The sequence below is a fragment of the Podarcis vaucheri genome (genome assembly GCF_965113315.1).
Source record: "Podarcis vaucheri genome assembly, chromosome: 4".
NCBI classification, from domain to species: Eukaryota; Metazoa; Chordata; class Lepidosauria; order Squamata; family Lacertidae; genus Podarcis; species Podarcis vaucheri.
The window spans coordinates 3676036-3690308 of NC_138762.1; the positions used below are offsets into that span (position 1 = coordinate 3676036).

At 45.4% G+C, this 14273-nt stretch overlaps 2 protein-coding genes across 6 annotated transcripts in view; one reads left to right on the forward strand and one right to left on the reverse strand.

The window, feature by feature from the left end:
* LOC309530300 (uncharacterized protein) overlaps positions 1-14273 on the reverse strand; it is a 670922-nt gene that overhangs the window by 366612 nt on the left and 290037 nt on the right. The gene's annotated exons all lie outside the window — the stretch shown is intronic.
* LOC309530339 (uncharacterized protein) overlaps positions 1-14273 on the forward strand; it is a 120662-nt gene that overhangs the window by 49117 nt on the left and 57272 nt on the right. For both annotated transcript variants that reach the window (XM_082219218.1, XM_082219219.1), the window contains exon 6: positions 1962-3656. In XM_082219218.1, coding sequence (XP_082075344.1) covers positions 1962-3619 — 1658 coding nt within the window. In that variant the 3' untranslated portion in view covers positions 3620-3656. Of the gene's footprint in view, positions 1-1961 lie in introns of those variants that run through there.

Below are 14273 nucleotides of genomic sequence, written 5' to 3' on the forward strand. Positions count from 1 at the left end.
CTCCGCTCCACTGGAGGCGTGTTTACTCTCCTCCGTTGAAGAGGGATTGCTTCCTGTGATCTCTGGAGGCTCTCTGTAATCCATTCGGCTTTTCCTCTCTCCCTCCTGAACCGATGGCAGTTCCCTGACAATATGCTTCAGCATCTGGGAAAAGATCACCTGAGGAACGTTTCAGTTTGGGCACAAGTATTTCATTTATGCATTTTAGGGCATTTACATTCCCATTAATGACGTAAATTTTGCCCACACCTTTTGCTGCCATACAACCACAGATCAACACACTATCTGGGTGTTTCACGGTCGGTGTAATGCAAGTAGGATGTAAATCTTCTCTGATTCTTCTCCTTGCGTATGTCATGCCATCACTACCAAGCAAGGCGTTTTGGGTCTCATCACACCAAATAACATTGTCCCATTGTTCCGCTGTCCAGTTAACATGGGTTTAATCTTTTCAACCTTTGCTTGAGAGATAACAATGGCTTTTTCCTTAGAATTCTAACATTTAGACCAGTCCTTGCACTCAACTTCACATTACATTGCACCATATCATCTTGTATCCACCCAGATGATTTTCCTCTGTCATGTAGGGACAGTCTCTCCACTCGTCCATTGTCACTTGCCTTTGTGCACCATTCCCTGCCATTACCAGTCTGATTTTGTAGTGACAGAGTCTCCTTATACCTCTTCAAAAATATAGAAATGCCTGCTTTGGTTAAGTTTTTCCTAATATTTCATCAATTTCTTCATAACTGTAGCCTTGTTCACTTAACGCTACAATTTTACATCACTTTCTGTTTTGTTTTTTTTAATATGTTTTTTATTAATTTTCCAATAAAAACAAATTTATAACATCATTAAACATCAAAAACTCATCACATATCTTTTTTTTATTTAGACTTCCATCAACATGTCTGATAATTTTCCGTAATTATCACAGATTGCATTATATATCTCTTTTCTTCCCATGTTGTTTAAACAATATTTCTACCAAATCTTCTTACAGAGCTTCTTGAAAACTTACAAACATTATATCATTATCACAAATATTTTTAATATATTCTGTAAATTTACCCCAGTCCTCAGTGAATCTTTGGTCTCGTCGGTTGCGACTCCTCCCTGCCAATCTGTCCAGTTCCGCGTAATCCATTAATTTCGATCTCCATTCTTCAATCGTAGGCATTTCTTCTTGTTTCCATTTCTGGGCCAAAAGAGTTCTGGCTGCTGTTACTGCGTACAGAAATACTTTCTGATCATTCCTTTTTATTTCACCACCTAATATTCCTAATAGAAATGCTTCTGGTTTTTTAACAAATGTATATTTCAGTATTTTCTTTATCTCATTATATATCATTTCCCAGAAGCACTTCATTTTTTCACACTCCCACCACATATGATAAAATGTCCCTTCTTTCTCCTTACATTTCCTATATTTATCACTCACCTTATACATCTTACTTAATTTAACTGGTGTTATATACCATCGATATATCATTTTCATAACATTTTCTTTAATTGTGGTACATGCCGTAAATCTCATCCCTTCCTTCCACAATTTTATCCAATCATTAAATTGAATGTTATATCCAAAGTCTTTGGCCCATTGAATCATAACTGATTTAACCTCTTCATCCTTCAAATGCTATTCTAATAATAATTTATACATCATAGATAAATTTTTAACTTCATTATTCAATACTTCTCTTTGAAACCTAGATTCTTTTTCAGAATAGCCTCTTTCTGCAACCTCTTTTCTAAACATTTCATTAATCTGAAAATAATGCAGCCAATCGTTTACATATTCTTTCACTTCTTCATATGATTTCATTCAGCACCTCAACAGAATCTCATAATAAATATGTTGGTTAATGACAAACAACAAAGGTAATAAACACACACTGAACTCCCTTCAGTTCTTCTCCATTTGTTCCTGAGGTTCTAATCCCTATTTGTCTCCATGGCAGATTGTGATGCATCAGAAATCAAGAACGAAGGTGACCACGATAAAATCCCCAGAGAGGAGAAGCCACGTAAAAATTTGGAGTTTGGAGAAAGCTGCAGTCAGCGCTCCCATTCCACTTCCCATCAACAAAATATGCTTGGAAAGAAACTCTATCAGTGTGTGGAATGTGGAAAGAGCTTTGGTAGGAGCACCGATCTCACTTCCCATCAGAGAATTCATACAGGGGAGAAACCCTATCAGTGTGTGGACTTTGGAAAGAGCTTCAGACAGAGCTCCAACCTCACTACCCATCAAAGAATTCATACAGGGAAGAAACCCTATCAGTGTGTGGAATGTGGAAAGAGCTTCACTCATAGCTTCTCTCTCATTTCCCATCAAAGAATTCATACAGGGGAGAAACCCTATCAGTGTGTGGAATGTGGAAAGAGCTTCACTGGAAGCTCCTCTCTCACATCCCATCAAAGAATTCATACAGGGGAGAAACCCTATCAGTGTGTGGAATGTGGAAAGAGCTTCAGTCAGAGCTCCTCTCTCACTTCCCATCAAAGTATTCATACTGGGGAGAAACCCTATCAGTGTGTGGAATGTGGAAAGAGCTTCAGGAAGAGCTCCTCTCTCACTTCCCATCAAAGTATTCATACTGGGGAGAAACCCTATCAGTGTGTGGAATGTGGAAAGAGCTTCAGCCAGAGTTCCCATCTTTCTTCCCATCAAAGAATTCATACAGGGCAGAAACCCTATCAGTGTGTGGAATGTGGAAAGAGCTTCACTGAAAGCTCCAAACTCACTTCCCATCAAAGAATTCATACAGGGGAGAAACCCTATCAGTGTGTGGAATGTGGAAAGAGCTTCAGTCAGAGCTCCAATCTCACTTTGCATCAAAGAATTCATACTGGGGAGAAACCCTTTCAGTGTGTGGAATGTGGAAAGAGCTTCAGTCACAGCCAAAATCTCACTTCCCATAGAAGAATACATACAGGGCAGAAACCCTATCAGTGTGTGGAATGTGGAAAGAGCTTCAATGAAAGCTCCAAATTCACTTCCCATCAAATAATTCATACAGGGGAGAAACCCTATCAGTGTGTGGAATGTGGAAAGAGCTTCGGTAGGAGCACCGATCTCACTTCCCATCAGAGAATTCATACAGGGGAGAAACCCTATCAGTGTGTGGAATGTGGAAAGAGCTTCGGTAGGAGCACCGATCTCACTTCCCATCAGAGAATTCATACAGGGGAGAAACCCTATCAGTGTGTGGACTGTGGAAAGAGCTTCAGTAAGAGCTCCAACCTCACTACCCATCAAATAATTCATACAGGGAAGAAACCCTATCAGTGTGTGGAATGTGGAAAGAGCTTCAGTCAGAGCTCCAGTCTCTCTTCCCATCAGAGAATTCATACAGGGGAGAAGCCCTATCAGTGTGTGGAATGTGGAAAGAGCTTCAGTCAGAACGCCAATCTCACTTCCAGCAAAGAATTCATACAGGGGAGAAACCATATTAGTGTGTGGAATGTGGAAAGAGCTTCTGGAGGAGCTCCGATCTCACTTCCCATCAAAGAATCTATACAAAGGTCGGTTTGTGTTTTTATATTGTGTTTTTATGTTGTAACATTCCTGAGATCTGTGGGTGTAGGGAATAGGCACCAACTCTTAAAGCCCTAGGGGTCTTTGTCCCCCAATAAAATCTTTGAGGGGGCCACCCCCCAGGGTTTTTTTTCCAAACACAACCTTTTATTCTTCCACAACTTGCCATACAATTTCTCTTTTAATTTTCTCTCTATAAATAAATATATAATGTACAAAGGTCACAATAAAATCAAAATACAAAGGTGAACAGGTCCCATATTTGCAGGCCAAACGCAAAAGTTGCTTTGAAGCAGGGTTTCCCAAGCTTGGGTCCCCAGCAGCTCCTGGACTACAGTTTCCATCATCCCTTCCCGTTAGTCCTGCTAGCTACGGATGATGGGAGTTGTAGTCCCAAAATAGCTGGAGACCCATGTTTGCTTTAAAGGGAAGGTAGGTTGGCCCTGTGACACCCTCTGCTTTCTAAATGAAATTTATAGATCTCAAAACTGAAGTTTATTGGCCCCTGAACCTCTAGGGAGCTTCTAGGTGCTTTCTGCACCACCTAGAGTACCCACAGAATTGTGGCTTCTACTGGCAACACACATAGGAGAACAAATGAAAGACAAACACAATGGACAGGAAAAAACCTGGAAAGGGTGATACCAAATGGACACAGGTAGGGGAGATGACATGCTAGAAGTGTTCTCCAGGGCAAGGGGAGCTGCTGGGCTCAAAATTTTACTTTCTTAAAAAGTCACTGCCATTATAGGCAGTGCCATTCAAATGGTGTGCATGCATCATGTGATTGATTGTGCAAGGAGGGCATTACCTGGCCCCTCACCAATATTTTATTCAAGTCAGCATCACTGCTTGAGAAGTTCAGGATGTCTGAATTCAGGGGTCAGGACACCCATGGAGACAAGTTACGTGAAAGATAGTCAGCATGTAGAATGCGCTGAGTTCAAAAATGCTGAGATCTTTCAGTCAGCTCTGGGTAGGCTGTTGTATCTGTCCCAGTGGAGCAGACCGGACATTGCTTTTGCTACCAATCTGCTCAGCAGGGAAGCTACAAACCCCAGTGTGAGTGCCTGGAATGGTATCAAGAGGTTGCTGCGTATCTGCAGGATACCAAGGATTTCTGTCTTAAGCTTTCAGCTAAGGGTGATGGCTAGATGATGTGCTGGACAGATAGCGATTGGGCGAATCTGGCTAACAGGAAGCCCGTATCTGGGATGGTGGTAAGGTTTGGGGACTCTGGTTGGGTGGATGTCCCGGTGTGCTGGTCCCGGGGGTTAATCAAGAGGCAAGGTCCAAGTCCAGCCCATGGTCGATGAAGCAATATGAAGGCAGTCCATAAAAGTTGAAGCTGGGTGCAGGGCAGGGTTCAGGAGGGACTGACAACCACCAATGTTGTTCCCGCAACTTGGGACTGGGGCTGGCTGGCTTTTATATGTCCCAAGGCATAGGGTGGCCCTGATCCTCAGATGACTCGCCTCTCCTGGCATGGAGGCGAGCACTCCTACTGCAGGAACTTTGTTCCCTCTGCCTATCTGCCCTGAGCCTCTGCAGCTCAGGAGAGGCTGGAGGGTTACCGGACCCAGAGGCAACCCCAGCTTCCTCTGACGGCGCTGAGAGTGGAGCACCTGCAGGCAATGGGTCCTCCATCACCTCAGGAGCCAGAGCAGACTCAGCTGGTGCCTGCACCTGAGGATCCAGCACAGGTGGGGTCCTTTCAGGCTCATGCCCCAACCCCGGCTCAGCTGGTTCTGGAGGCAGGGAATCCTGTGCAGGTTGGGATTCCTCAGGTTCAGCATCTGAATCCAAATCCCAGGCCATCACACCCGGAAGCAAAGTCTCATTGCACTTTCCTTTACTGAAGCTGAATTCAGTGTGCTGTCAGAACTTTGCAGGGAATTGGAATTCTTTGTTTGTTTGGTTCAAGAAATCTGCAGGGATTGTTGTTTGCCTGTCATGGTGTGGGAGGACAATCAACCCTGTCTGAAGTTGGCAGAGTCTGGGCAGTTTAAGGCCAGAACCAAACACCTAGACATCTGTTTCCAAAATGTGTGTCAGAGTATCCAGTTAGGCTTGGTGAGATTGCAGTTCTGTTCAAGCCAGAAGAACCTGGCAGATGGGTTCATGAAACCTTTAAGCTTTCAGCGTCATGGGGAGTTCTGTAAAGGTCTGTGTTTGGGGTAAGTGGTGAAACTTACGAGCCCCCAGCAGTGCAGGACGAGAGGGGGTGTGATGGGGAATCAGAGCTTACAGGGTTAACAGCTCAGAACCCATCGTCCTGCCTGTTCTGGGGAGGAGCTGTCTCCATCTTCTGGAGAAGCTGTTTCTTTGTTCTGTCTGACTTTCGCTTTTGCTGCCGGGCAAGGAAGCAAGATGCCTGCTGTCTCAGATGGTTTGTTTATTTTTACTGTTCTGCTGTAAATAAAGCTGTTAGTTTAGAACAGCAGCGTGTGGACTCTATCTTCTGCAAGCTTACACACCAAGCGGCTAGCGCTGTGCACACTCTGCTACAAGTACAGAAAGCTGAATGGAACACAGGGAAGTGTGCCAGACTCCACAACACTTTGCACCTCCAAGGAGTCTTCACCCAACTGGTGGATCAGACCCTTCTTGATGTAAATATGGTGAACCAGTTCCATCTTCCACAAAGGTTTGCCTTAGCCTTTGTACTGGAACAGCTAGTGACCACATCTGCGCAGATCATCCTGGCGTTTGGACTCTGACCAAACATTTCACAGGAAAAACTTTCCACTGCTTCAAACACAGCAGTGCCACCTGCTGGTTGCAGTGATGGTTGGGATGACGTGGCAGCCAACTCCCCTTGCTCCTCCTGCTTTGGAGATTTCACCCCCTGAACAGGAAACACCCCCCTCGTGCACTCTTCTTCCAAAAGCCTCCCTTTTGTGGAGCTTTCGGTTTCAGGAACACATCCCTGCATGGTCTGGGATACTGTATCAGCTTTCCCCGGGGTGTAACATCTGGCAGTCTGCTCAGCAGCTCCCGCCATCTTGAAGTGTCCATCATGTGATGCAGCTTTAATTCCTAGTATAACAGTCACCTAAAATTGCTGATGTGTTAACAAAGCTAAACCTGGTGGATGCTAACCCTGTAGACACACCAATGACAACAGGTTATCAGGTAGATGACACTGAAGGAGCATTTTCTGACACTACACTGTACAGAAGTGTGCTAGGCAAACTAAATTTCATTGCCAGATGTTCAAGACCTGACATTGCAGTTAGCTGTAACTTGCTAAGCAGACAAGTCAACAATCCTACTGTTAAGGATTGGAAAGCTCTGAAACGCATAGCACACTATTTGAAAGGCACTATGCATTACAGACTGACATTTAACAATCAGAAGTCTGGTGGTCTTGAGATATTTGCTGATGCGAGTTTTGGAAGTGACACTACAGACAGGAAAAGCACGTCTGGAGTTTGCTATATGTACAACCAGGGTCTATTTGATTGGTTGTGCAAGAAGCTGCAACGTGCTAGAGAATGTGTTCAGAAAGGACTTGTAACGGTGTCCTACATGCCAGGTAATGAAATTCCTGCTGATTTATTGTCCAAGGTTGTTCCGAAGGATCAACGCTGTACCTATGTACAGAAATTGGGTTTGTACTGATAATGTACTGACACGCTGCCCAGTGGTGTTCACAGAAAGGATGAGGATGTTAGTTTCTGTTTCTCACTGTGCAGCTGCGCGGAGTCCCAGGACTCTGTTTACATTCCAGAGACTTTGCAGTCTCACGTGAAAAGGGAGACAGGATGTGACGTTAGTGGTTTCCTGTTTTCTTTGTTCCTTTGTTCAGTTGCTCTCTGCTTTCATAGAGAGAGGATGTCTTTTCTGTTCTCGTAGTTTAGAAATAAAACTCTTTACAATGTAGCCAAACCTCTCGTCTCTTCCCTGTGCTGGGAATCCTGCTGGATAGAATGTGCTTGAGGCCTTATCAAAGGCTCAGGTCATTATACACGTCGGAGGCGATTTCAAAGGCTCAGCTCGGAGGAAGATGAGGCCTTATCGGCTTGGCTGAGCAGAGATTCTGACAAAGATTCACAAAATGTTTAGGGGTCTGCGTACCCCCAGGAAAAAAAGCACTGGATCTAACCATCATCTTTCTTTTTTCCTTTACAAACATTTTATTGGTTTTGAATGAATCATAGAATTATAGAGTTGAAAGGGACCCCAAGGGACATCTAGTCCAACCCCCTGAATGCAAGAAACTCAGCTAAAGCATTCATGACAGAATGAACCACGCACATCACAAACACAATAACAACAGTAGATAGGTAGCCGTGTTGGTCTGCCATAGTCAAAATAAAAAAAATTCCTTGCAGTAGCACCTTAAAGACCAACTAAGTTAGTTCTTGGTATGAGCTTTCCTGTGCATGCACACTTCTTCAGATACCAAGATATCTTCAGATACCAGATATCTGAAGAAGTGTATCTGCACACGAAAGCTCATACCAAGAACTAACTTAGTTGGTCTTTAAGGTGCTACTGCAAGGAATTTTTTTTACAATAACAACAGTTATGTAGAAGTGTCCATGTACTGTTCGAGTAGGAACCAAAACGGGTGACTAGTGGAATGAATAAATGTTTACTCTCAGCATCTAGTGCTTAAACCAAAGGGAAGCACTATCTCCATATTAATGCACTGGAAAGGGGGTGGGGGTGGGGAGACTGCCTGCCTAATGGAAGAAGAAGAAGAAGAAGAAGAAGTAGAAGAAGAAGAAGAAGAAGAAGAAGAAGAAGAGGAGGAGGAGGAGGAGGAGTAGTAGTAGTTTGGATTTGATATCCCGCTTTATCACTACCCTAAGGAGTCTCAAAGCTGCTCACAATCTCCTTTCCCTTCCTTCCCCACCACAAACACTCTGTGAGGTGAGTGAGGATGAGAGACTTCAGAGAAGTGTGACTGGCCCAAGGTCACCCAGCAGCTGCATGTGGAGGAGCGGGGAAGCGAACCCGGTTCACCAGATGACGAGTCCACCGCTCTTAACCACTACACCACGCTGGCTGATGTTGTTTTATTCCCCTTCTTTTTTTCATTAGAGTGTATATTAATTTCCCAATAAAAAACCTCCAATTAACATATCTGTCAGAGCTGCTTCCAGATCCTAGCTCACAGAGGATCACGCTAGCCAGCAATCACTTTGTAAAAGTCTTTATTGAGTTACAGTTTCCATTCTCCAGCTGCTGCGTGCAACTCTACGTCTTATGGGTTAGACCGGCGAAGCTCCGTCTGAGTCTCCGCCCCTTGTGCACCAACTTAATATCCTAGCCTTACTCCACCTTTTCCGCCTGACTGTTCTTCTCTGGGTCCCTCTGCCCCCCTGGGTCTCTTCCTTCCTGGATTCTTCTGACGCCGACCCCCCGGACCCTCCTGCCTCCTTGCGCCGGGCTTTAGGACCTGGCTCCCTTTCCGGGCTGCTTACTGCGCCACCTTCCTGTGCATTTGAACTTGGCTCGCGCGCCCAACCTTCCACTTTCCGTCTGACCGTTTCTTCGCTCCCCGATGGAGGTGTGGCCACTCCTGACTCGTGCCCTCCCTCCTGTTGTGAGCTGCCAGCGCTTGATACCCGACGCCCTTCCTCTCCCCTGCTCTCTGTTGGTGACGCTGGTCCCGATTTCCAACTGCTCCCCTCTGAGCTCCCTCTGGCCCTTTCCTCCTGGGGTGTTCCCCTAGGCTCCCCCCTTGCCCTGGCCACTGGTGCTCCTTTCTGTGAATCTTCTGATTCACTGGAAAGACTCGGAGATCTCGGGTCGTCGTCATCACTCATCCTTTCTTCTGCCTCCTCCCCCTCGCTCTCTGTTTCCTCCCTTGCCCTTGCCTCTGCTCCTTAACCCCTGACAATATCAAATCATAATCCAATAAAAATAAAAAACTAAAACAAAAAAGATCAAATTGTCTTCCGAATTGTAATTTTGATTTTACGACTTCCCATAGCCTGAACCTCGAAGCATATCCAAATCTCAGTCCTGCTTCTCATTTCATTCCCCTTCTAACAACTCTGCTGTGTTGTGTCAAATGTCCATACAGGTTTATATGCCATCTTTGATCAATCCTGCCTTCAGTTGTTGGTCCACCCTGAAGCTCCAAATGCCTCATGGAATCATAGAATCATAGAGCTGGAAGGAAACCCCAGGGGTCACCCAGCCCAACCTCATGCATTGTTGGAATCACCGCTGAACAATCCCTGGTGGGTGGTCCTCCAACCTCTGTTTAAAAATCTCCAACGGAGGAGAGTCCACCACCTTCCAAAGGAGTCTGTTCCCCCATCAAACTGCTCTTACTGTCAGAAGGTTCCTCCAAATGTTTAGTTGGAATCTTCTTTCATGACATTTGAATCCAACCTTCTGGAGAAGCAGGATATAAACTTGCTCCATCTTCCATGTGACAGCTGTTCAGATAGTTTAATATGGCTATCATATCCTCTTTTCGAGGTTAAACATACCAAATTGCCTCAGCCATTCCTCATAAGGCTTGATTGTTCTCCAGTTATATACATTCCAGAGTTAGACAAAAAAGATTCATACACTTTCTGATACTGAAGAACCTCCTGCTTCCATAAAATATTGCCTATAAATTATCATACCTGAGCTATCTGGAGTCAGTCATACTGAGGACCCCTCAACTGGATTCACAAAGGTTATTATAAGATGGGTCAGCACCACTCAATAAGGTCCTGAACATAGAACAACCCCCTGGATGTCCACCCCTTGTCCTGGAGATATTTGTTTTGATCATGAAAATCCAGAAATGGAATTAGTGGAGATTTCTGAGGACCTATAGTATTCCTCCATCTCTTCCATGTTTCTCAGGTTGCACACAGAAATGACATATTTATATTGTTCTGTATGTAATACTGTAATAGACTGCTTTAACAAATGATGGTCAAGTTTCTTTCCTAATTTTAATCATATCTCTGGCCTAATAAAATCTGGAACTTTTGATGTCATGTTATTCTGGGTTTCCAGTCCTGAAAAAGCAGGGATTTATTCAGTGGTGGTGACCCTTTTTCAGCTTCAGGGCCATGCTTTCTTATCAAAAGCTTTCTGGGAGCCACATCCCAGAGGTGGGTGTGGCAAAATGGGTGTGGTCAGACATATACCCCTCTTCATCCAGGCAACCCAGAACAGTTGTCATACTTCCAAGACAGATGGCAGCTGGGTAAAATCACTTGGGGAGAGTGCAGAATGGGCCCAATGAGGGATGTGGCCTGGGCAGGGTCCTTAGGGCAAGACAGAGCTGCCAGGAGGCCTGTACAGTGGTACCTCTGGTTATGAACGCTTCTGGTTACAAACGCTTCTGGTTACGAACTCCGCTAACCCTGAAGTAGCTGCTTCTGGTTGTGAACTTTGCCCCAGGATGTGAATGGAAATTGTGTACAGGAGGTGAGTGCGCAGTGGGAGGTTCCATTAGCGAAAGCGCGCCTCAGGATAAGAACGGTTTCTACTTAAGAACGGACCTCTGGAACAAATTAAGTTCGTAACCAGAGGTACCACTGTATTCAGTTTCCAGGTATGGGGTTGGGGGGGGGGAATTCTCCTTGTGATTTCAAGAACGGAGCCTCATACTAAATCCCCAATCAGTAGGACTTCATTCAGTAATGCATTACATTTCTATTAGGACACAGACTATACAGCATAGGCAAAGTATGCATAATCTTAGCTGTTCATCCTTTACCCAACCACTTTCTGCCTCGTCTGCACTTCACCATCTCTCATCAAGCCATAGTTCATGAAAAACCACTAACCCAACCCATTTGATTTTAGTATCTGTGTCAGAACCCTCCTTGTACCTTATCTGGAGTTGTTTTTCTCTTTAACAATTGGCCATTAATCTCCCCTTTAACTGGTTTTTACTAGTCTTGTGGTCAGTTCCCATTCCTGTTTATGTTACGCTGGCCTCACTTATTAATGGGCCTAACCTGGGTCTTTTTTCCAGCCAGAACTTGCTGGAACTCAGTTCTGGCCCCTCTTGGGTGGGTGCCATTGCCATCCTAAGAAAACGAGAGAGGTGTTCTGAAACTTCTTTTTCTAGAAAAATAGCACCGGACCTAACAGTTGCCCTACCTCAGTTCCCCATTCTTTTAAAAAATAAAAATCTGACCATTTATATTCATCAATGCATACAGGTATCACACTGTTTTATTCTCTGCCTTCCAACCCACCTATCTGGTATTCTCTATCTGTTGTCTCTTTCAAACTACCTTCTCTTCCACTCTTCCCAAGTCTGCTGGAGATGTAGAATCATAGAGAATCCTAAGCCTGGAGGTGGGATTGGGGTCCGCTCTCCACAGTCCCCCTGACTCTGTAACCTTGGAAGAGATGCTCCAGGTCTGGGCAGTTTGGATGCCATGGGAATTGGGATGGAACAAGGCTCTTTCTATAGTGAAACAACCCCTCGAGATGTCCACCCTAGCGCCTCCACAGAAACACTATAAATTTTATTTATATCCCGCCCTCCCCAGCCAAAGCCGGGCTCAGGGTGGCTAACAACAATAAAACAGTACAACAGTACAACACAACACAACACTCTAAAATCATTCATTATAAAATTCAACCAGAGTGTTGTAGCAGGAGATTCCCCCCCCTCATGACATCGTGTTGCACAAGCACCGTCTCTCCACCCCCGCGCCACTACCTCTCATAGGATGATCCCGACGGGAACCCCTTCGACTTTCATCGAGATTGAACCCCAAGGAGCCACGCGCGACCCAGATCTTAGGTATGGCACATCAGACTTTTACTAAGCTTGTGCGGAGAAAAGGATTGTGCGGTGTCCTCCCTCACAATCTTATCTCTGAAGGGGGGAACTGTAGCAGGAGATCCCCCCCTTCATGACATGGTGTTGCACAAGCACCACACACACGCACACACCATTCCCCAAGCCTGGAGATGTCCCTTCTAGAGGGGCATCACCCCAAAGAGCGATAGCCTTCTGTAAATAAGGAAGCGCTAACCCCTTTATTTCTATGAATTTTCTTACAATGCTCCACTTCGCCCTATCCTTATCATGAGTAGACCGGCCGCCCAAACTCTGGGTCAGTAGGCTGCCGTTTCAGCCAATCAGCGTTACCGAACAGCGTCTCAGGGTCAGGGGCCAGTCTGGGCCAAAACGGCCCTCACCTGCCCCCACCACAGAGTCCCTGGCTCTCGTCTATATTATTGCACTTTATGTGTTGTTTATGTGCAAGATAAACATTTGATATTGTGATAAGACTATATAGAAGAGTATTGTTTATGTGACTGCACACCCAGTTACATCTTGTGTGTTTGTCCATTCCAGGAACAGATTCCTGACCCAGATTTTCACAGGAAGTCCCTCAGATGATTCCCCTTTCAAACAGGATACGTGAATCTAAGCCAGTAGGGTACTCCTCTCTGGCAGACGGACAACCCCGTCCCCAAAGCCCCTCCCTCCCCCACTTCCCCATGGGGGTCTCCCACACCTCCCACCACTCACTAGGATGGCTTTGGCCATCTCCTGCTTGGAGCAGTTCTGGGTTCAGAGCCCCCTGAGCTGAGCTGCCTGGCAGTTCTGAATCACCTCCGGCAGGTACAGCTGATCTTCCTCCAGCAGCTGAAAGGCAAAAGTCAGTCTGTCAGTTCCTCACAAATGGAGGGCTTCTCCACATCCCAGAATGCAGAGTGGGGGGCAAGGAGGGCAGGTCTGAGTCCCTGATCTGGTTCTCTCCAATGCTCACCTCTGGGAGAGGGATGTGCAACCGACAGCACATCTGCAAAGAGAAGGACATGGGGACAGGTGAGTCCGTCCCTGAGCACCTGGCAAGGCTATTCCAAGAGTTTTCTCCTGGGTTCCAAGTCCTACGGCAGGGAAGGAGGGACATCCCAACCCTTGGGGACCAATCCTGGCCTCCTTCAACCAGAATGTGGCTCCCCAGGCTAACAAGATGGTCAATATCCGGTTCCACTCCACCCTTTTAAAATTTAAATCTCAAAACAGATCCTAACTTTCAGAGCATGTAAACCACATGAGTGGAAAGACCGCTGCTCCACTCACAGAAATAGGACTATGCTTCCTTCTCCCACCCTTGAAGTAAACGTCTATGTAACGAAAAAGAATCGACCCAAGTCTGCCTTCCTCCGCCATCCTCAGCTTCGCTCTTCAAGCCAAAAGACAACACTTCCTGTAGTGATCAGGTGGGATTGCTATGAGGATTTATAACAAATATAGAGTAAGCCTTCTGTGTCAGCAATGAAAGCATTGCGTTGACTGGGTTTAAAGTATTTTGATATGATTCTTGATCAGTCCACTCCTCTGCATCCCTGTTCCATTTCTCTTTCTTCACAAGTCACGTACCCATTGAGACAGGCAGGCGTCCTGGGTCATCAGAGACAGGGGGCAGTTTCTTTGCTGTAGCTTTTCTGATATGTTAATCTTAGGCTGTTAATTTTAGGGCCAGGAAACAGGTCTCACATAAAGGGGATAATGATTGTTGTCCTCCTGGCCATCCTTCTTATCATATGTATTGATTGTTTATGACTCATTTGGGCAGGGGTACAGACGTTTGGTCTGTAACACGTGGATCATCAGTCTGCGTCTCATGTGTTCTGTGTTTTAAAGGTCTCTGAGATCTCTTGATGAAGGGAGGGAGATGCTCAGAGTCCAGCCAAGAGCCTCACCCCAAATAATAATAATAATAATAATTTATTTTTTATACCCCGCCCATCTGGCTGGGCCTCCCCAGTCACTCTGGGCGGCTTC